The sequence below is a fragment of the Salvia hispanica genome, chromosome 4 (genome assembly GCF_029641045.1).
Source record: "Salvia hispanica isolate PSC_SH4W2 chromosome 4, Shi_PSC_v1, whole genome shotgun sequence".
NCBI classification, from domain to species: Eukaryota; Viridiplantae; Streptophyta; class Magnoliopsida; order Lamiales; family Lamiaceae; genus Salvia; species Salvia hispanica.
Genome location: NC_142695.1, coordinates 10,696,334 through 10,717,957, shown reverse-complemented (window position 1 = coordinate 10,717,957; position 21,624 = coordinate 10,696,334). Strand labels below are relative to the sequence as shown.

Below are 21,624 nucleotides of genomic sequence, written 5' to 3'. Positions count from 1 at the left end.
GGGGACCGTCCAGTGTAATATTTAACTTAATTCTTAACTTAATTATTAACTTAATCTGGTCAAAATTAAATTAATATTCGTTGACCGTTAAATTTAACCATTTCCATCCAGTTCGGACTAAACGTGGCCCGTTTTTATTTGTGAGGGACCAAATAATTCAAAAGATAAGGTTTTGGACCAAAATCAAAAAATCTCCATATGTTAAGGACCAAAAAGGACCTTTAGTCTAAATACAATTTCAAGGATTAAATATTTTTGGGATATTGGCATCTAATATCACGAAACTTTCAAAAAGTTGGGTTTTTCCCACGAACTTTAAAATTGACAAATAATATCACGAACTTTACCACGTGTTTGTTTTTTCCCACGAATGAAAAAATTCCCATAAATAATACTATGATACCGATTTTTTTCGTAATTTCTCAACAACAATTTCGAAAGTTTCAAGTTTTTCAATATTTGAAGATAGTTTTTCTTGAAGCACACCCTCAAAAATTATTCTTCAATCTATTAAAATAAAATAAATTTGTTCATTCGTGGGAAAAAACAAACACGTGGTAAAGTTCGTGATATTATTTGCCAATTTTAAAGTTTCTGGGAAAAATCCAACTTTTTGAAAGTGTCGTGATATTAATATCCCAATATTTTTTAGGAATAGAAAGAGTAAAAAAAAAAAAGAAAAAAGAAAAAGGAGCCTCATCTCATCCCTTTCCCCATCTCTTGTTCAGTAAAACCCTGAACCCAAAACCTGAATTTTGAAACAAGAACACCGCCACATATTTTATGAATGGCCCTTCTTCTCAATCTCAAGCCTAGTATTACTTCGCTTAAACGCATGGCCTCTCGTTTTAATGCCCTTTCTCCTTCTTCTCTTAATTACTTCCATTCCCGTGCCCGCTCCCGCTCCACTCTCGCTCTATCCTCTTCTATCTCTCTCCCTACGCCCCCTTTCATATTTCTTACCACCGGGTAATTATTTATGCTTCCTTTTTCTTTTTTGCTCGGTTTTGTATGAATTGTTATGCATGTATTAGTGTTTCAAGTGGCATTTCCTTTAATCTGTGAGTTTTATTTGAAAAAGATTAGTAATTTAGTGGTGGATTAACAGTATCTTCTCAAAATTAATTTTGGGTTATTTTTACTTTCAAAGTTTTGCGTTTGTGTTTTGATTGACAGCTCATTCGTCTAGCTGAAAGTGAGAACCTTTTCGTGTTATTTGTTTCTTGCATTCATAAGTGTAAATATTTGTTTTTGTTTTTGTTTTTTTGGTTAGTGATGCATTGAAAAAGGTCTCTAGCAACTATCCACCATGTCATGCTGTGGTTCCGAGAGCATTTATGTCATCAAGCGTCAGCATCGAGGCTGTTCGTGAGAGTAAGGCCTCAAAAGAATATGGTTCGGATCAGATTCAGGTGAACTGCTTGCCTTGATGAACATGTAATAACTGGACTATCTTGCCGTACAGTTTGGTTTCAAATTTCTGTTTCCCAGTAGCAATCATGATGTTGTTCTCTTAGGTACTGGAAGGGTTAGACCCTGTAAGGAAGCGACCGGGCATGTACATTGGAAGCACTGGTTCTCGTGGCCTTCATCATTTGGTTTGTTCCTTTTTTTTTATTCTTGCTGGTTTGCATGTTCCTGATACAAAGGAAGTTCGTTATACTGTTACTTACTCTGTTGTTGTTGATGCTTTCATTGAAGGTTTATGAAATCTTGGATAATGCTATTGATGAGGCACAAGCAGGATTTGCTTCAAAGATTGATGTCATTTTGCTTGCAGACAATTCGGTGTGCATCACTGACAATGGACGAGGGGTATGTGCCTGATTTTATGAGCTGAGTGAAGTATAATTGTATGCATAAGTGAAAATATTATGTTTTAAAACACCATTACCTCGAACTGTGTTACAAAATTTTGGTCAGTTAACATAACAGTGAAGAATATTGCAGACTGAGCTTGTCGTGTATTCACTTGTGCAGTGTACAACTGTACATTATATCTAGCTGCTCACTGTTGAATTTGATTTGAGGCGTTCTATGAGAATGCTACTTATGCATGCGCTTGTCGGTTCATACTATAAGAGTATATTTTAGTCTACTCATTTTTGCATTACAGATCCCAACGGACATGCATCCAGCGACAAAAAAGTCTGCTTTGGAGACTGTCTTGACGGTATGCTTTTTTCTCTCATCTCATTATCAGTTATGAATTGCATAGAATATCTTGCAGCAGCTCATTTTCCTAATATTAGAAAAATTAATAGGCTAAAGAAAAAACAGTTATAGAAACAGCATAACTCAGGATTTTCTTGGAGTCGACCCAGTGGATTAGATGGAAAAAATATTCTCTTTGTTAAACTCTTGGTCTGAAGAAAGATTGTACAGAATTACAGATTTTTCATGACTCTTCGCTATTCGAAGCATGCAAACCACATTTGATACTGCAGATCGCAAAGTAGGACACCAGAGAAGGAAGCACAGCTGTTTAGACCAGTCACTTAAGCCTTGTTTGGCCTGGCTTATAAATCTCTGTAGTAATTGACCAAAAATGAACTTTGAGGTGTAAATCTTTACAGCATGCTATTTTGTTTTGGATTTGTGTACTGATTAGTTTTCGTTTACCCTTACCTGCATGTTTGATTCATATTTTGTGATGATAAACTAAATTGTGGAATTTCCCCTTGAATGTTTGAGTTGTGCAGTTAATTGACGCTCTTAATACATAATTGCAGGTTTTGCATGCTGGTGGCAAGTTTGGTGGTGCCAGTAGTGGTTATAGTGTGTCTGGTGGACTACATGGTGTTGGTTTGTCGGTTGTCAATGCATTGTCTGAGGTATCAATTCTGAAGTTTTTGCTGCCCATGACGTCTCTTTTTTATGTAATTATCACAATATTAACCCCATCAATATCAATCCTTCTATCTGCTTGTGTCCAGGCCCTTGAAGTGACAGTATGGCGTAATGGTAAGGAGTATAAGCAGAAATATTGTCGTGGGAAGCCTATGGCAAAATTGATCTCTCGTGAGCTTCCGGCTGATATGAAGGACCAGCAAGGGACTCGTATACATTTTTGGCCGGACAAAGAAGGTCAACCTTTTTCTATATTATCTTTAGTTTATTTGTGTTGGAGGATTTGGTGAAATTCTTTGAATGAATTCAACAAAGCTTCCTGAATTTGAGTTTGGCTACAACACAATAACCAGCTTTTCTTTTACTACAGTATTTACAACAGAAATTGAGTTTGACTACAACACAATATCTAGCAGAATCAGGGAGCTTGCTTTTCTAAATCCTGAGGTAGATATTATCTCACATCTGCTCTTGGTTGTGGATTTATTAACATTTTCATTGTGAATCTGATATGGGACGGGGCATATTCATAGAATTTGCCAATTTTTAACGATTTATTTTGTCAATTGTTAGGTTACAATTGCTCTTGAGAAACAGAATGTGGATACAGAGAAGACGCTGCATAATGTGTACAGCTATGCTGGAGGATTAATTGAATATGTGAAATGGCTTAATACAGATAAGGTATGCTTGACTTTTATGGCTTATAGTTTTGTGTTTGACTGGCGGTGTAACTACTGCAAAGTGTTACATAATCTTCGTTTCATTTTTATTAAATCATGTAGCATATGCTTTAATATTTTTCTGCTACCTATTGTAAGATATGACTTACATATTTCTGGTCCAGAAATCTTTGCATGAAGTCGTGGGATTCAGAAAAGAAATAGAGGGAGTCTCAATTGATATTGCACTTCAATGGTAATAGTTCTAAGTTTCCTTTTTCCAAAATGTAATATTCCTTTTCTTTTGCTTTAACCTTCTTGACTCTTGTGATGTCTTGTTAACGACAAGGAACAATAATGTCGAGTGAAGAAGGATGTGATGTACCTGTTTTTGTTTGGGAAGTTAATTGCGTTTAGTTGATCTACGCACAGGTGTTCGGATTCTTATTCAGATACATTATTAGGATATGCTAACAGCATTAGAACAGTTGACGGGGGTACTCACATTGATGGTGTCAAAGCTTCATTAACTAGAACCTTGAACAATCTTGCAAAGAAGTCTAAAGTCATTAAGGTATCCTATATTAACTTTAATAACGTCAGCTAGTTTCTATTACAATTGATATATTTGCTCAAAAGACTTTATTTCATTTTACAGGAAAAAGATATTACTTTAAGTGGCGAACATGTAAGAGAGGGCCTGACTTGTGTGATTTCCGTGAAAGTTCCTAACCCAGAATTTGAAGGACAAACAAAGGTGTGTTGTTTTTACATAGTACATATTAATGCTTAAACATTTTCTACTAGAAGCTTTTCTTATACATCTTTTTCTTCCGAAAGACGAGATTAGGAAACCCAGAGGTGAGGAAGATTGTTGATCAATCTATTGTAGAGTATCTTACTGAGTACCTGGAGTTGCATCCTGATGTCCTTGATGCTATCCTGTCGAAGTCCCTCAATGCTCTGAAGGTATCTTCAGCATCATCTGTAGTATAAAATGCATCTATTTAAGCTGTTACTATGATTTCTCACAAAGTGACCTTTTTCTTTATTTCTTTTCTTCTTCATTCTATTTTTCCACATTAAATTGTATTAAGACCTGTTTTTTAGGCAGCATTAGCGGCAAAGAGGGCCAGAGAACTGGTAAGACAAAAAAGTGTCTTAAAATCATCATCCCTTCCCGGGAAGCTTGCTGATTGTTCAGCTACTGATCCTGCAGAAGCTGGTATGGTTATATCCTTTATGTTATGTACTATACCGGGAATGATGATGATTAAGAAATAAAAGATAAGAAGTTTACATTTTTACTCATTTCCAAAAAATTCAGAGATATTCATAGTCGAAGGAGATTCAGCTGGTGGCAGTGCTAAACAAGGTCGTGACCGCCGATTTCAGGTGATAGCAAATTCTTTTGCTCTCATTTCCTGCCAAAAAGAAAAGAGTAATATTTATGTAAAAGATCTTCCATCTCAACTCCTGTCATTCTTGTTTATTTATTGCTTTTCCATCACATTTTGAGCTGAATGTCATCTGGAGACTCTGGACTTACAAATTCTTTTTTCCATTTCATTTTATTATCAATTCTGAAATATTAATAAATAATACTAGCAGATAATGTAATATAAGGAAGAAACATTTGTGATTCTAATCTATGTTCAGAAGGAATAACCAAATATCTTTGTCATGTGGATTGCTGGACTATTTTAAAAATGCCCTGTTAGCTTTTTTGCCTAAGATAGGAAATGGAATTTGAAACATGCTGGTGTCTTGCAGGCAGTGCTACCTCTACGAGGTAAAATTTTGAACATTGAACGCAAAGACGAAGCTTCCATGTACAAAAATGAGGAGATTCAAAATCTAATTCTTGGTTTGGGACTTGGAGTAAAGGTGTTAGTCTTTAAAATACTATTTGTATCTTGCTTTCTGTTATTCTATATCTGATGGCGAGGCGACTTCTTTACCTCTATCTGATGGCGAGGCGACTTCTTTACTTCTGTACTATCAGGGTGAAGATTTTCGGAAGGATGCGCTCCGTTATCACAAAATTATAATATTAACAGATGCTGACGTAGATGGTGCTCACATAAGGACACTGCTATTAACCTTCTTCTTTAGGTATCAGGTACGTAATGGGGGTTGTAAGACTGAGACACCCAAAATTGTGCGGCTTCTTGATATGAGAGACCCGGTGTTTTGTGGATCTTGTTGCTAATTTGTTTTTGGTTGGATTTGACTGCCTGCAGAGAGCTTTGTTTGATGAAGGTTGCATCTACGTCGGTGTTCCTCCACTATATAAGGTATCTCGAAGATGATTCCCGATGAGGAACATTCCTCTGAATTTGATATACAAAAAGGGACAGCTTCGTTCCCATAAGTTTGATCAGGTTTTGATATTTCTGTGTCGACATTCAGGTTGAGAGGGGGAAGCAAGCACACTACTGTTATGATGAAACGGAACTCAGAAAACTTCAGAGCTCACTTCCTGCAAATGCATCATACAACATTCAGAGATTCAAAGGTAGCTGATAATTCCACTTTTTTTGTCGATAACATGGTTATTTGTTAGCCAAGGAGGTTCTCAGTGAGACGTTGCCTACACATTTGCAGGTCTTGGGGAGATGATGCCTTTACAACTGTGGGAAACTACCTTGAATCCCGAGACTAGACTTCTGAAGCAATTAAGAGTAGAGGATGTGGCAGAGGCCAATGTTGTCTTTTCGTCTCTCATGGGATCTCGAGTAAGTGAATCATGAATGGGTATATTTCTACTTCTCTGTCAATCTTTAGGTCCATGATTTTGATGTAGTGCCTTGTTTTTTAGGTTGATTTCAGGAAAGAACTCATTCAGAACTCAGCCAATGCGGTCAATCTTGGTCATCTCGATATATGAATGCGATGTCGCGGATTTGTAGGGCATTTCGACTGTGAGTGCAATTTGGGGATTTTGCAGCAAGGACGTTTGGATGATTTCATCTCCATTCCCTTTTTTTTTCTTTGTAAAATATCAGCAAAATATCCCTACCAAATTGAGGGTTTCAACAAAATTACTTCTTGGCATATAAATTGGTTGTACGTTTTATCCAATTGATTGAAAAAGGTGCTGCATTATTAATCTAAATTTTCAAATTAGATCAGAATCAGCCTTGTTTTTGACGGACAGTAATTGCAGCTGCAGAGTTTGATCATTTCTTGATTTATTCATTCAACAAAACAAAATTGATCAAAAACACATTAATGTTTTGAACTGTTATCATAAGGTTTTTATACAAATCTGAATGTTTATATATAGGTAACAGCATGTCATGATAGTAGTTGATATAGAAAGAAGCAAAAGTAACTTGTGATTGTAACAACTAACTATTTAGTCTGCAACCTGAACAATGATACTGGCAATGCTTATTTAAAACATTGAATTCTAGAGCCAGAAATATTCAAAAATGCAAGTACTAAGTGATATATTAGATGCAAGATTCACAACCATCATCAGATGCAAGATTAACAAAAATGCCAACGTTGGATTCATATCAATTTCACCCCTGCATTTACTAACTGATCAATTACTGCTTTCACCTTGCCATGGTACTTTTGATCTCTGTTGTAGAACACTGTAACAGCTGGTATGTTTTTGACCTGCAGCCGTTGTGCGAGTATCCTGCCGATCTTTGCAGCAGCAGCGACATCTCTAGTGCTCTCTTTCTCCTTCTCCATGGCCAACCTTAGGGCTTTTTCTTGCGTGCTAGCAGCAGCAGCCACTGTTGCAGTTGGTGTGTGGACAACTTGTGCGTTCACATACTTATTGGTGAAGTGCATCCTTAGGACGTATGGTTTGAGAAACTTCGTCACTCTTTCAGCCCTTACTGGGGGAGGGACAACCATTTTTGCTACAGAAAAATACAAACAGTTAAACATGTGGTAAGCCCATTGGCTGAACTAGAATGCCACTTTCTTTAAAATACAATCATTTTTATCATCTCTAATCACGAATCATTAGATAGAATCTGGGATCTAATCTATCTGATGCTTGAATCTACTTAATGAAGCATTCCATCATTGAAAAAGTAATCAATACAAAAAAATAGTTTGGGTTGATGAACGAACATGCTAGTGTGTCCCTCTCGTGCACTTTATTTTCTCTAATAGTCAAAATGCAAGAACTAAGGGATTCTAGCATACGGATATCTCAAATATCTCTACAATGAAGACTGATTTTAATACAACGGACAAATCAATGGAAAGCATGTAACTGATGGTTAGAATGTTTGTAAAATCCCGTGGCTAATAGCTGGGATGGGATCATTTAGGACACGAATAAAATGTTTTGCTAAAAGGAACAAAATCTGAATGAACCATGGATCATAAAGTGATTCAGAAAAAGCAATCTTCATTCAACATAGCATATAGCATCACACACATTCAAATCGCAAGGGACAACAGCAGGTAACCAACCCCTAATAGGCTAACAGCATAATTGTATTGTGAGTATCATTAAGAACAGGCTAAAATCACATTCATATTCCAGAAGAGAGATGATTGTGACCCACAAGTGAATGTAATTTTCTCTCAGAAAACATCCGACAAGAAATCTTATCAAGAAACAATCACATAGATATGCACCTAATAACTGCATCGGCATCTGATTGCGCAGTCACCACACACATAAAACTATACCAAATAATTATAGATAGGCATCAAACACGCCCCTAATTATCACCGTCACAATTACATTTTCAACGACAGATTAGACACAGATACCATCAACAATGTCTAAACAATAGTACTGCTACGGAAATGGATATCTGAATGCTTAACCAAAAATTCAATCAGCCTAAATATGCTAAACTGAACTTAGTATCTAACTCGAATCACAATAGTAGCCTGTCTACAATATTTCAGCAGCTAGGTTAAAAGCACCATTACTTACAAACAATCAATCCAGGCCTTAAAGAACCAAACGTAGATTCTTTTCATAAAATCTTCGATCTAACCAATGGGCAACATTTTGCAATTATACGAAACCCCAATACTAAAAAGTTGGAAAATTTATGAGTCCCAGAAGATATATAGCTAAAGCAGAAACCCCTTGAGAAAAATACGACGCACATTAGCCACCGTTTCAGGATTCAGAAAAGCGTCACAGACACGAGAATTATATATAACTGAAAAAACAATGGGATTGCTTACCGGAGAAATGAGTGAGACTGTTGCAGAGAGCGGCGGCGAGTGTAGAGCCAGCCACAAATCTTATACTAATGGCTGAAACTTGAAAGGCAATCGAATTTTATTTTTTCTTTATTCTTAAAACCGATTTTTCATAGGAGTATTGTTTTTATTTTAAATCGGGAGAGGCATTTTTTTATTCTAGACGAAAATCGATTTTAAAAAAAAAACTAGTACCAACAGTCAAATGTTTAATATTCAATTATGCATACAAATATGTTTATTCTGTTTTAGCTTAAATTAACCACTCTGGCTGCCCCCGCACTAAATAGGGATGTCAATATAATCTGAAACTTGTGGATTGAGCCGAATAACCCGATAAAATTAGTGAGTTAAGGCTATAATTTCATAAGTCGAATACAAAAACAAACGGATTAGCCCATTAGAGTTGGCAGGTTAAATGAGTTGGCCCGGTGGATTGTAGTTTTAATTTAAAAAATGCTACTCCTAGTTTTAGAGTTTTCCTGCACTTTTGGATTTCATGTGTCGCAATTCTCTAGTCTTTTTGGATTTCATGTGTCGCTATTTACGATATTATGTGATTCTAAAACAAAGAATATAAAATATCTAAATTTTAGAATCATTTAATAGAGAAACCTGAAGAATGGATTGAGTTTAGGGTTGAAAATTTATAGGGAAATTGGTTTATAAAATCATGAACTTTGCCTAAAATTTGGTATTTCCCATGAACTTTGAAATTGGTATATAATATCACGAACTTTGCATTTTATTTGGTATTTCCCAAACCCACTCAAATAATATATTTTCATCAAAATCTTATTTAACATAGGCAACCTTGATATGTTTTATAATATTTGAAACCACTTTTTAAGTTCATAACATGTAGCATAAAAAGTCACGTTGAAAACCACGTTGATTTAATTGTGCCAAGTATGATAAAAAAGTCTCATAAGTTAGTCAAATATAGCAATAAACATGCCGTGGGAAATACCAAACAAAATGCAAAGTTCGTGATATTATATACTCCCTCCGTCCCGGAGTATTAGACTTACTTCTTTTGGGCACATGATTTAAGGAATTGATATTTAAATAGTTAAAGTGGAGAGAGTAAAGTACGAGAGAGAGAAAAAGTAGGGGAGAGAAGAGAGAAAAAAGTAGGTGGAGAATAAAATAAGATATATGCTTTTTGCTAAAAAAGGAAATGAGTCTAATATGTTGGGACATCCCAAAAAGGAAAGTTGGTCTAATACCTTGGGACGGAGGGAGTACCAATTTCAAAGTTCATGGGAAATACCAAATTTTAGGCAAAGTTCATGATTTTAGAGACCAATTTCCCAAATTTATAACACGAAAAAAATTCACAATTCAAATGGCTATCCGAACCCGAACAGATTGGCCCAATTGAGATCCCTAGTCGTTAATATAGATGGTTGATTTAGATATATTTTTAAGGACTCAAACTCGAAATAATCAAAGATTAAGGGAGTGTAAAATAAATTGGGGAGAGAGGGAATATCCCCCACACAAGTATTCGAATAAGCTGCTATTGACAAGTACCAGAACAACATAGACAACCCTTCACGTATTAACCAAGCAAAAATCAAAATCCTCCATCTTTACAAGCAGGTGCCTTGCATAAAAGTGAGTCCTTCTCATTTCACTTCATTAATTGCCTGCTTTCTGGTTACATTTTAACCAGTTACAAAAAACATTGTCACTGTTCTACTATAGCTGAATCAAGATTGATTTTTTAAAGCAGACTTGAACAGCAAAGAAGAATCTTTCTTGAGAGGAATCATGATCTTTTTTGGAGGAAGTGATGCTATTTACACTTTACAAATACTAATCACATGGTAAAATGAGAAATAATTTTCCATCCTAACTATTAGTGTATCACAAGATGTTGTAGTCTTTAAGGTTTTGTAGAAACATTTCTCCAATTTGGGATCCATCTTTGACAAAAATGGCTGGATATCCTAATGGAGCTTCCACCCAAGTTTCAAAACCTTGTTTGTGATGTAGTTTTCCTGTCCAAACATGCTTCCACACATGAGTCTCCCCTTGTGGGAAATACACCTTAACAACCTCCTTGCCTTTGTCGAGGACCGGCGCCACTAGGATCTCTGAGCCCACTAGAAACTGCTCATATCTTAGCTTGTGAGCATGCTCGTCTTTCGGGTAGTGAAGGAAGAGGTGGCGACACACGGGAAGCCCCTTTTCCGACGCTTCCTGCATAAACATAGAATTAGCTTTTGCTCTCTATGTAAGAGCTATAGATATTAAGATTTAAGAGACCTTTACTAGCTGCAGCCTGTAAAACTTCCATGCTTTGTATATCTTTGCAAATCTTGAGAAATGAGATAGAGTTTTTTGGTTGGAGTAGAACTGACTATTGCAGGATGGCTTGTTTCCCTAAATCCACAATGGCAACAAACACATGAGTATCATATCATAAAACTGGTGGTATTGAGCTTTTGTTGTGAGTTAAAATTTCACTCACTTCATGTGTACGGAAGACAGTGGTGAACGCGTTGAGCTCCATCCAACGGAGCAGAAGCTCCTCGCTCCGTTGGTACTTGAAAAACGGCAAGCTGACAGCACAGTAGCCACCAATATCACTATGGTTAAATGCATAGCCAGATATCCCACTGCTTAACAAACCTACAACTGCACTTTTTATCCCATCATTTGCTTGCCAGCTCACCATTTGATCCCCTTCCCAGAATAGGCTAGCCCACTTTGGGCTATCTCGAAAGCCAGCCCTCATGAAGAAAACCAAAGACTCGCCTGGTCGGCTGCTTTCCCATTCCTCCACAAATTCCCTATTCACCCTAGCCCAGATCTCCGGATACCTGTTGTGGGCAGTGATGGGATCTTCTCCTGCAGTTCATTTGATCTTTTAGTCATATTTGTTATAGGTAAAAAAGCATTTGATGTGATTACACCAACCTGAGTAGAGGCAAGCGTCTACGGGAAGGCCTTCGCCAAAATCAGCCATCCAACCCCGGACTCCATCATCCACCATTTCTTGCAAGATCTGCTTGAACCAAGCTGCTGCTTTCGGGTGTGTGAAGTCTATCATCCCAACATCGAAAGCTGTGTTTGGAACCATGTATGGTCCTCCATTTTTGTCTTTCACTAAGATATCCAACTTCTTGGCTTCCTCAAAGAGGTGCCTTCCCACATTTTTCTTGTCATCCATCTGCATTGATGAATGGTGAGTGTGACTGTCATCAAACAAAAATCTACAATCGCTAATCAACTACTGCTCACTACTTACTGGAGCTAGACAAGGATTGCAGTATGTCATCACTTTGATTTTCTGAGCACTAAGATCTTCAATCATCTGTCTCCAACCCGAATACCGAGTTGAATCCACTTCCCAATTCCACCATAGTTGTGACCCGATAACTGTCTTCCTCTGCCCCACCCAATCCTACACAACAAGCTCTAAATAAGAATTACAGACATCTCCTAAAACACTCAAAAAACGTCATAGATTCTATTTTCAAGCACACACAGGATAATATGATATCAATCAATGTATATCAAGTTTGTCTACTTTGTGAAGGGAAATGTATATTTCAACCTGCAACCAAAATGCTGATATTGGTGTCTCCATGTCTTGCAGTTGCTCCCAGATATCACGAACCACATCTGTGCCTCCTTGCAAGCCCACCACAGCCCCCGATATTATCCACTCAGGAAGTTCTTGGGGTCTCCCGATGGTTTCCGTGAAGCGCTCAATGAGTTCAAGCGGTGAGTTTCCATTCAAGATTCTACCTTCAAGCATGTCTCCATACATCTGCAGAAAATTAGAGGTTCAAGTTCAAGTCTTGTATTTAAGTTATCATAGCTTGACTAATGGGATTATCAGAAATCACCTGTATCTGGACTGATTCATCATTTGTTAGATCAAAAACTGAGTAGTTATACCCTTCAAGATAAAGTGATCTCATCTTTGAAGTGATGTAAAAAGGTGAAGGAGCATAAGTTGTGCTCTCATCACCTCCTGCCCTGCACTTGAACAAAAGAAAAGTTTATGATCATAACCATCATTCAAATATTCAATCTTATTTTTTTCGATCTTCACCTGTAGCTAACCAAATTAGCAGCAAAAGTGATAGGCTGATCCCCTCTTCCAATCCCTTGTTCTTGAACCAACATTGGGACCCTCTTTCCCTTCAAATCCATGTGAGAGAACTGCTCTCCAAAACCATAGAATCTCTCACTCCTCTCACTAGAATAAGTGAGGAAAATCCTATTGAAATCAAGACAAGGTGCCTTTTTCATCACCACATTCTCCTCTTCTAGAGGAAACGCAACAACCACTCTCTTCCTCAAGAAATAGCCAGACCATCCAACTCGAAGCTTCCGGATTCTCCCTAGTTTTCGAGCAAAGCCTCTGTATCCATAGCTTCTTGGAGAGAATTTCTTCTCCCCTACCGAATTCGGCCTCCCAAATCTCACTTGAAATGCCACTTGATCACTGTTTTTCTGATCAAACACCATCCAATACTTAGCATATGCACCTATCTTTTTCTCAACCAGCTCCAAACTCCCACTCTCCACACACCCTCTCTTGCCACTAAAAACCCTCCCTTTGATCAGCAGAGCAGGTTCTTGAAGATCAGATTGTTGAATGACTCTGATCTCTTCTACAGTTTGGTGATTGCACACAAGGCGGATGTTGGTGTCTTTGACAAGGAATGATCCCCTACTCTCTTGGACCTCTGTATCAGCGGCGGCTGCAGAGACGAAAGCCCGGCCCGGGACAGTGGACCATATGGATCTTGAGAGGTTGGGCTTGCGGCAAACTGAGAGAGACCCGCCATTGCTTGACGACCAATTGAGCTGGAAATCATGGCCTATGTCGTAGACTTGGTGTGGGGGAAGTGTTTTTGGATCGAAAACTAGACTCCCATGGATTAAAGGTAGAGTCTTTGGGTTGGAGGGGAAAGGGTTGTTGATGTGTTTATGGTGTTTCTTGCTTGTTTTGAATGATGTCATGGTATCTATTTCTCTTACATTATACAGCTCTTATATATATAGTACTGCTATATTTGTCTGGTTTCTTGGGTGAAATTTCTTTTGTTAGTAGTATTTGATTCGAAAGGGAAGACTATTTTGACTTCATTCTCTCAAGTTTCTTATTTGTAGTTGTTTAGTATTTGACTTTGTAAATGTAATGTATATGTATGTAAAATCGAAGATCGAAAATGGAAAACCAAAGATGGGAGAGAAGGGTCTGAATACGGATACTTTTTTCTGATTTTTGTCAAAAAAAGAATAATTCAAATTGAAGCTTCAATTTTGGGTTGCTATTCCTTGTAAGCAAAGTTTGACTATTACATCTATTGTAGGATAGGATGATGACAATGCTATTGTAGAGTTGAATGTAGACGAGTTTCTAGAAAGATACAATTCCTTATGCATTAAGACGTAAATAAGGCCGACAAATGATTTCATCCTAAATTCTAACACTGTAGGGAATAACATCAATTGATGATTTCTAACTTTAGTAATAATAGTAACTATTCTTCCCCTTCCACAAATGAGTAGTGTTCAGAAGAGTACAAATAGTGAAATATTTAGATTTATGTTGAAATTTGTCTGGGTTCAAGAAATTGGGTTTCTTAGATTGTATCTGCCCTTTTATATGCGTCAGATGCTTTCACATTGCAACTCTCCAGATTCATTGGAGCTAACATGGCCCAAATATTAGAGTTTGGAGCTAAATAGTAACTCAAATTGCGAATTTGTTAATTTTACATAAAGTTTGAAATTTGAATTCAAAATAAAAAATTTCAATTTTTGCAATTCTCTTCTACCAAAATTTTACTGCGCTTACAATTCTCTTCTAATGTAGAGTTGTTTTGATTTATGATATTAAAAAAAAAAAGAAAAAGAAAACTCTAACCTTACACACCGTCGTTTCAGCTCCCTCTTCAACTCAATTCCCTTCTATCAATCTTCACTAGAATAGAGATTTTGGGAATGATTTCAACAAGAGTCGATTCTCGATTGGGAGTTTTGAGGAGAATATTGATAGGGATAGGATTATAGGATCATGGGGTGTTATGATTTATCAAGGATAGACTAATTAAGATTTATGGACATATATTCAACTTATCACTGCAACTAGAAGTAATGAAGGATATTAACCTTTACGATCTCCAAAGATATCTTTTGATATTATGAGGGCCCCTTGAACACAATCTCTTCATCTTTAAAAGAGCATTGCATGCATGTCTTGCATAATTCAATTAAAATTATATATTATGTCAATTTTACAAAAACTGCTGAAAGTTGTTACTTAAAAAATTTGCATGTAGGATTTCTCATGGAGATCGATTTTCCAATATATAGTGAAATTATTAGCTTGACGTTGCTCCCAGATGTAGATACACATCGTACCGAAATGAGTAAACAATTTCTTGTGTTTATCTCTTTTATATTTGTGATTGTCTGTGTTTATTTCCAGTATCAAGAGCCAAATGTTCAAGAGGCATAAATTATGATGGGGATCGATGGGAAGATTGTTGTAGAGAAGTTCGACGATTTTGATTTTGGATGCTTGAATATGCAGATTGAGGATTATCTGTACGGTAATGATATATGGAAACTTTTTAAAATCAAACCCGAAAAGATGGAACATGAAGAGTGGGAGTTGTTGGACAGCAAAGCAAAGCGTGATTAGATTATTGCTTTTGTGGCGTATCACACAACTACAACAATGTTGACGAAGGTGATGATGAAGACCTTGGTGCTGGAGATGTATTAGAAACTATCAACGACAAACAAGGTTTATCTAATTAGACAATTATTTGATTTTAGAATGTAAGGGGGAAAGTTGGTGCAACAATATCTCAACGAGTTCAACATGATTATTGCGTAATTGAACTCAATTGATATAAAATTCGCTGATGAAAACCATGTCCTAATTTGCTATCGTCCTTGTCTGAGAGTTGGGCCGACATTGTGACAATTGTCAACGCCATAAAGGCAAAAATGATATTGACAAAGTAATGATGATTGATGAAGAAATTCGACTAAGAGAATCAGAATCGTTTGCTTCGTGGTCAGCACTGAGTACAGAACATAGAGGCAGATCGAAGGGAAAACATAATCGTGCGAGATCAAGATCCAGAGGAAGGAGCCAATCCAAGAAGGATTTAGATCAAGTTAAATGCTGAAATTGTAATACTCTTAGCTTGATTGTCTTATTGGTCCCTTTATTTTCCTATAATACCATATTACTCCTACTTTTGTTGTCCAAATTAGTGTATGTATGATGAAATTGCATTGTTAAAAACAAAAGAAAACAAAAGTGCAATTTGTTATTTAAATACGAAATTGCGTTGAACTTTGGATGAAGGGTTGCCAATAGAATATCTACGAAGTTTTAATTTTTCTGAAATGTTGTTATGTTGTTAAAACGAAAGTATGGTGTCGAGTAATACAAGTATTGAATACCCACAAAAGTCGTCTTCAACAAGTATTCTAGTATATTTGTACATTTTGGATATCTGGTATATCTGATTGAGTATTGGGTATACACGATTACCTGCATTAATATTTTCCCTATAATTTTGCTTTTAAATATAGCGATGCTCACAACACAACCCCATTCTTGCACTCTCTCTCCGTCAAATCAATGGCGGATCCAGGGGAGGGCCTCCTGAACACCAATCTCCCCCTTACCCCGTTATAAATTCGCCATGGCTGCCCCCTCCACCGAAGAAGAGAACCACTATGTTTTTGGAATAGCAAATATTTTATTTACTTTTGTTTTGTTATGAATCTTACGATAATTTCTTTGAATTGAAAAATTAATAGAACTAACACACTTATGTATCTCTCCAAAGCTTGTTAGTTTATCCATTTATTTGAAGTGCTTATATAACGTTTAAAAGGAAAGTGGAGCATGGGTTGGTGTCAGAGCGGATCCAAGAATTCAATCCAGAAGGGGCAAAAATATAACAAAGAAATTTTTAAGTGTTTTGAGGTGGAGCATTTATTAAGAAAATTGAAAATTTTGCAAAAATTGATAAAGAAAATAGTAGGAGTATAAAATATATGCATGTAAAACACAAAATATTAGTCAGTCCATCAAATCTTGTGATCTAACGGTTAGATTAATGTCACGTGTCATTTAATAATGTAAAATTTTAATCTAATAATGTAGCTCGGCTAATAATAGTAGTTGAGTCATTTCATTTTCTGCACTCGTTTTAGAAAAATGATAGTAATAAATAGTTAAAGTGGAGAAAAAGTAAAATAAGAGTGAATAATGCAGATAAAACTCTTATCTAAGTTATTCTTTCACTTACTTTACTCCATCTCCATTTTAACTATTTATAGTATCATTTTTTTCAAAACAGAGTGTAGAAAATGATATGACTCAACTACCGCAGAATGGAGGGAGTTGATTTTAGTCAAATAATGCAGCTCGACTATTATTATCCCTATAATTTCTTTTAGATAACATTATCTTATACTTTCAAGTTCAGTTTGGTTTAATTAGTGGAGTACAAATTTGCTTTGAAATCCTTCCCCAATTGCTCCAATGCCTGCAAATTAATGGTGGATTTAGGCATTACTCTCTATTTGTGTACATGGTTGATATTCATGAGAATACATGGATTCACTTGATCTAGAGACATGATTCTCTATGATTTATTTTAAACTTTGTAGTGATTTGAAATTAAAGCAATGACTTGTAATTTAAGTCCGTTACCTTAATGGTCATTAAAATAAGCTAGAGGAGATGGTGATAACTGATAATCAACCTGTGTAGATATCTATTGATCATAGGGTTTGTGTTGGTTTTGATATCGGCGCAAATATCTCTTTATTGAACGGGGGTTATATATCTATAATTTGGTATTGTGACCACTATGTTAAAATTATGTAAAAAGATGCATAAAATAGGTTCAAAATATTGTGACATGAACCAATTTTGAAATTAAAAGTATTACTCGTACGTCTAAATTTCAAAATCGGTCATCTATATTTGTTTGAAAATAATTTCAATCCTATATATTAAGTCTGTTAGTTTTTGATAAATACAAAACAATATGTTATACATTGGCCTCAATTAACATGAACCTTTTCTTTTAAATGTATCTCAACCATCAACCAAAACACAAGTTTGACCGTTAAATTTTAGAAGAGTTATTTATTTTGGATTAAAATATATTCTTTTAGAATAAAAAAATTAACAGATTTAACATAGTATAATATAAAAAAGTTTTTGAAGATAAATATGACTAATTTTTGTAGATGTTACCGGCCCAATTAAAGATTGGAGCAGCCCGAACCCGTTTGTGAAACCAGATGATTTTAGTCGATTTCGACGACCTGGAAAGAGAGAAAGATTTAGAGAGAGAAATTATCTGGGACAAATCCAAGAAATTACACACACATACAAATACAATACAACCTTTAGAAGACATCGATTCAAGTAATTGGCGTGGTCGTTCGTTCTCCCAGAAAATGAACGGCGGCCCTTCTGGTTTTAGTACGTTTATCTGCCGATTATATATCTTTTTTTGGGTTTTAAAGATTGAATTTTTTTCGTTTTTTGAAGCTATTGGAAATCGACTTTTTGCCAATAACATTTTTCTGTTGCCAGATAATGCGCCGGTGACGAGAACGATTGTGATTGTCAGTGCTCTTTTTACAATCATTTTTGGGATCCAAGGTCGTTCTAGAAACCTCGGTTGGTCATATCAGGTTCTCTTCTTATTTTCCTTTGAATTAGTTTTTTTGTTCTGAATTTTATCGCCCAATTTATTTGTATTTCTTATTATTTGTGTTATTTTATATTTTTTAGTCGGGTTTATGCGGGTTGTAGATGCTGGCTTCATATTTTGTCTGATGTAGTTGTAGTTTGAACTGAAAAATTTGCTGAACTGATTAAATTAATGTGATTGCTAATTGGGATATTTTTGGCTTGGATGGAGTGGGAGGCTGGCTTACTTGCAGACTTGAAGATTTTGCATCCCAATTCCCAAGTGAAAATGTGCTCTTGATTTTATGCAAACCTTTGAAGCTTTTCCCCTTGCTTTTAATGTCCCATTGAATTGGTGATAGCTAGACTTCCAGAGTTTATAGGAATACTTAAATGCATTTTAGAAAGGGGGTGATACAAAATTCTGAAAGTGTTTAGATGAACATCAATTATTACATTAAATGTGTTTACGAAGATTAAACTACTTGTGCTCATTCAAGTTTGAGTTTTACTGAAGCTGGTAAAGCTCAAATAGACAAGCTTAGATATGATCTTGACAGTATGTAGTAAAATGATTAGTTGTAGTGTGCTTGGCTTGGCTCAATTTGTTTCAGCCCCTATTGGCAAATAACTAAACTTTATGCATTCGTGGTACTGTCACTAACATGCTCGTCATTTCTGCATTACTTTTGCTCACACTTTACACATTACTTATTTGCGTCATTAACTTGGTTCTTATACTGGCAGGACATCTTCAGAAAACTTCAAATATGGAAGCTCATAGTTTCAGTTTTTGGATTTTCATCTACACCAGAACTTTTATTTGGAATATATCTTCTGTACTACTTCCGTGTATTTGAGAGGCAGATAGGTTCTAATAAATACACTGTAAGCCTTGTTCAAGCTCAAGTTCTATGCATCTCAATATGTGCCATGTCAGATAAAAAGTATTCATCAATCTTATATTGCAACTATATAACCATATCCCTATGAAGTTGATGAAATCAGAAAATAACTCAGGAGAAAAATTGTTTCAATCAAGTGAATAATGAACCCTGAATTCTGTTGATACTTTATCTGGTTGGCGGTTGTGAAACTTGTGATATTCTTTTCTACAGGTTTTTATCATATTCTCCATAGCCATCTCGGTACTGCTTGAAGTATTTGCGCTATTACTACTTAAAGGTGCAACACTTTCTTAATCTCCTTATATGTCCTTGTATTGAATTTGATTTTAAGCAACATGCACATTCAATACGGGAAAACTGAAGCCCAAATCCTTTTAGATGATGCATTGAGTAGTGACACACTGTTGAGGGATGCCTTCATGACTTCATTAAATTACTCGTAAAATGCAAATTTGGGTATCATTATTCATTTGAAACCATGTTAAAACTGCCTAGTGTGTCAGCACCCAATCACCGGCTTTCTTTGTCACAAGGCTGTTTAACTTAATTTCAACATAACGCCCTAGTTCTTAGAACGAACATGTTTTGGTTGAACAATACCATGTCTGGAAAACTCTTAACTTAATTATTGACTTTCCTAGTCATTTTTGGAGATTTGAATCTTTGATGTTAGGATTTGTAGCATTTACTGCATGCAGTTGCCTTCTTTCATGGATTAATTGGTCATGTGCTGTTTCCTTAATGAGCATTTTCCAAAAAATAATTCCCTATTTATATCAAATTGAATAACTCTCTCATATAGTTCTGTACTTAAGAAGTGAAGTGGACAGACTTTGTCGGAAGTACATTTCACATACGCATGTTATTCCTTCTGGTAACTTGTCCTTATTTTTTTTGGCAGATCCCTCCTTGAATATACTGACATCTGGACCCTACAGCCTTATATTTTCTTCGTTCGTACCCTTCTTTTTTGACATTCCTGTTTCAACGCGGTTTCATGTGCTTAACCTCAAATTCTCCGACAAGACTTTTATTTATCTAGCCGGTCTTCAGGTAATTCACCAGTATTGGTGTTTTTCTATTACTATCCTCAACTCATTTGATTAAACACAAGGCATAGCCCTGTTTACTGTTTACATATATTTTTTTAATTTTGCATCATATGCTGATGTCTGTAAATATGGTGCCCTGTTTCCTTATTGCAGCTATTTTTGTCATCTTGGAAAAGATCCATGGTGCCAGGGATTTGTGGTATTTTAGCAGGGTCCCTGTATCGCATGAATATTCTCCGTGTACGCAGGATGAAGGTTGTATCCATCTTCTTGTGATCAGTGCTCTCTAATTTATGATTTCATCTCCCTCCACAATGCATTTTGGCTCACACCCTCACGTACAGATTCTTTTATGGCATAAAATTGCTATTGAGCTCTACTGACTAAGCTTGTACTTACCAATTTTTAGTTTCCTGAAGCTATTGCTTCATTCTTCTCAAGATTGTCTTTGCCATCATCGATGGGAAGTAGTACGCCAGCCACTGGATCATCTAGGAATGTTGTAGGAAGCGCACCAACCTATCCTGGTCGCCAGATGGAGGTAAAGTCTATCACGGGTTTCCTTGTTCAAGAAATGAATTTGGTTTATTACCTCTGAAGATGAATACAACTAACTCGTTTAACCTTGTTACATACATGGCTCTAGTCCTGATTAGGTGGCTTAGGTTTTGGATGTTCTGAATTCGAATTATGTAATATCTCTCTCTAGTAGCTGTATTTGACACATACTATTATTGGGTTTCTTTGGCTCCAGGGGAACTATCCAGCTCCGACCCTGTCAACATCGATGGAACCACCAGAGGACTCCATAGCCACACTGGTCTCAATGGGCTTCGACAGGAACTCAGCAAGGCAAGCCCTCGTACGCGCCAGAAACGACGTTAATGCTGCCACCAACATCCTCCTCGAGTCTCAGGGGCATTAAGCAAATCATCAAACTACGGTTTCGAAGAACCGGACAAGCATTCCATTCAAGGGTGACACACGCAGTTGCATCAACATGTTTCCACAAAGCATTTTGCGGGTGGCAGGAGAATTCTTATCACTGTTATATTTTTCAAAACTAGACTTCTCTCACTAAGAAGGAAGGAAATTGAATAGCTGTAAACATGATGCTATGTGCAGTTTGTTTCTCAGTAGTAGTACAGTAGATTCCCAAGTAAACTAATGGATCTCATTAAAGTTAAATTGACTTCGTTTCAACCCTTTCCTTTTCTTTTCTTTTGAAACTAAGGCAA

General features: G+C 36.3%; 4 protein-coding genes and 1 long non-coding RNA gene across 6 annotated transcripts; 3 read left to right on the top strand and 2 right to left on the bottom strand.

Annotated features, from left to right (window-relative positions):
* The first annotated feature begins 708 nt into the window (after positions 1-708).
* Positions 709-6,649, top strand: LOC125194306 (DNA gyrase subunit B, chloroplastic/mitochondrial). 2 transcript variants are annotated; one of them, XM_048092451.2, is made up of 21 exons: positions 709-969; positions 1,274-1,412; positions 1,518-1,598; positions 1,702-1,815; positions 2,117-2,173; positions 2,733-2,834; positions 2,937-3,087; positions 3,221-3,297; positions 3,424-3,534; positions 3,698-3,768; positions 3,945-4,086; positions 4,171-4,269; positions 4,353-4,481; positions 4,623-4,737; positions 4,840-4,907; positions 5,286-5,399; positions 5,518-5,634; positions 5,756-5,809; positions 5,925-6,030; positions 6,120-6,250; positions 6,334-6,649. In XM_048092451.2, exons 1-21 carry the CDS (start codon positions 788-790, stop codon positions 6,400-6,402), a joined length of 2,229 nt encoding a protein of 742 aa, XP_047948408.1. In that variant the 5' UTR covers positions 709-787; the 3' UTR covers positions 6,403-6,649. The 2 variants fall into 2 exon arrangements, with proteins under 2 accessions (XP_047948408.1, XP_088913188.1); XM_089057062.1 differs by lacking the exons at positions 709-969; positions 1,274-1,412 and adding an exon at positions 1,419-1,437.
* Positions 6,650-6,830: 181 nt separating this feature from the next.
* LOC125194307 (Ribosomal L18p/L5e family protein) lies at positions 6,831-8,836 on the bottom strand. Its single transcript, XM_048092452.2, has 2 exons — positions 8,694-8,836; positions 6,831-7,393 (listed from the first exon to the last, which is right to left on the bottom strand). The coding sequence occupies exon 2, from the start codon at positions 7,386-7,388 to the stop codon at positions 7,032-7,034; it is 357 nt and encodes a 118-aa protein (XP_047948409.1). The 5' UTR covers positions 7,389-7,393; positions 8,694-8,836; the 3' UTR covers positions 6,831-7,031.
* A 1,373-nt stretch (positions 8,837-10,209) lies between these two features.
* Positions 10,210-13,763, top strand: LOC148927232 (uncharacterized). Its single transcript, XR_016129077.1, has 3 exons — positions 10,210-10,331; positions 12,322-12,449; positions 13,355-13,763. It is a non-coding gene; the product is annotated as an uncharacterized LOC148927232 (long non-coding RNA).
* LOC125192242 (uncharacterized) lies at positions 10,322-13,700 on the bottom strand. The gene is made up of 8 exons (XM_048089756.2): positions 12,784-13,700; positions 12,575-12,707; positions 12,280-12,495; positions 11,971-12,126; positions 11,640-11,892; positions 11,191-11,570; positions 10,986-11,102; positions 10,322-10,919 (listed from the first exon to the last, which is right to left on the bottom strand). The coding sequence occupies exons 1-8, from the start codon at positions 13,698-13,700 to the stop codon at positions 10,584-10,586; spliced, it is 2,508 nt and encodes an 835-aa protein (XP_047945713.2). The 3' UTR covers positions 10,322-10,583.
* A 4,288-nt stretch (positions 13,764-18,051) lies between the features above and the next one.
* LOC125193971 (Ubiquitin-associated (UBA) protein) lies at positions 18,052-21,589 on the top strand. Its single transcript, XM_048091943.2, has 8 exons — positions 18,052-18,213; positions 18,328-18,428; positions 19,174-19,314; positions 19,545-19,611; positions 20,236-20,387; positions 20,540-20,641; positions 20,796-20,927; positions 21,141-21,589. The coding sequence occupies exons 1-8, from the start codon at positions 18,189-18,191 to the stop codon at positions 21,309-21,311; spliced, it is 891 nt and encodes a 296-aa protein (XP_047947900.1). The 5' UTR covers positions 18,052-18,188; the 3' UTR covers positions 21,312-21,589.
* The last annotated feature ends 35 nt before the right edge of the window (positions 21,590-21,624 follow it).

Excerpts from the sequence above, each read along its gene's own strand:
- LOC125192242 (XM_048089756.2), bottom strand. The coding sequence starts at position 13,700 with ATGACATCATTCAAAACAAGCAAGAAACACCATAAACACATCAACAAC. Across the intron at positions 12,496-12,574 it reads ATGAATCAGTCCAGATACAG|ATGTATGGAGACATGCTTGA; the intron begins GTGATTTCTGAT and ends AATTTTCTGCAG. Across the intron at positions 11,571-11,639 it reads AGACGCTTGCCTCTACTCAG|GAGAAGATCCCATCACTGCC; the intron begins GTTGGTGTAATC and ends AATGAACTGCAG.
- LOC125194306 (XM_048092451.2), top strand. The coding sequence starts at position 788 with ATGGCCCTTCTTCTCAATCTCAAGCCTAGTATTACTTCGCTTAAACGC. Across the intron at positions 4,908-5,285 it reads GTCGTGACCGCCGATTTCAG|GCAGTGCTACCTCTACGAGG; the intron begins GTGATAGCAAAT and ends GGTGTCTTGCAG. Across the intron at positions 5,400-5,517 it reads GTTTGGGACTTGGAGTAAAG|GGTGAAGATTTTCGGAAGGA; the intron begins GTGTTAGTCTTT and ends CTGTACTATCAG.
- LOC125193971 (XM_048091943.2), top strand. The coding sequence starts at position 18,189 with ATGAACGGCGGCCCTTCTGGTTTTA. Across the intron at positions 18,429-19,173 it reads ACCTCGGTTGGTCATATCAG|GACATCTTCAGAAAACTTCA; the intron begins GTTCTCTTCTTA and ends TTATACTGGCAG. Across the intron at positions 20,642-20,795 it reads TCCGTGTACGCAGGATGAAG|TTTCCTGAAGCTATTGCTTC; the intron begins GTTGTATCCATC and ends ACCAATTTTTAG.
- LOC125194307 (XM_048092452.2), bottom strand. The coding sequence starts at position 7,388 with ATGGTTGTCCCTCCCCCAGTAAGGGCTGAAAGAGTGACGAAGTTTCTC.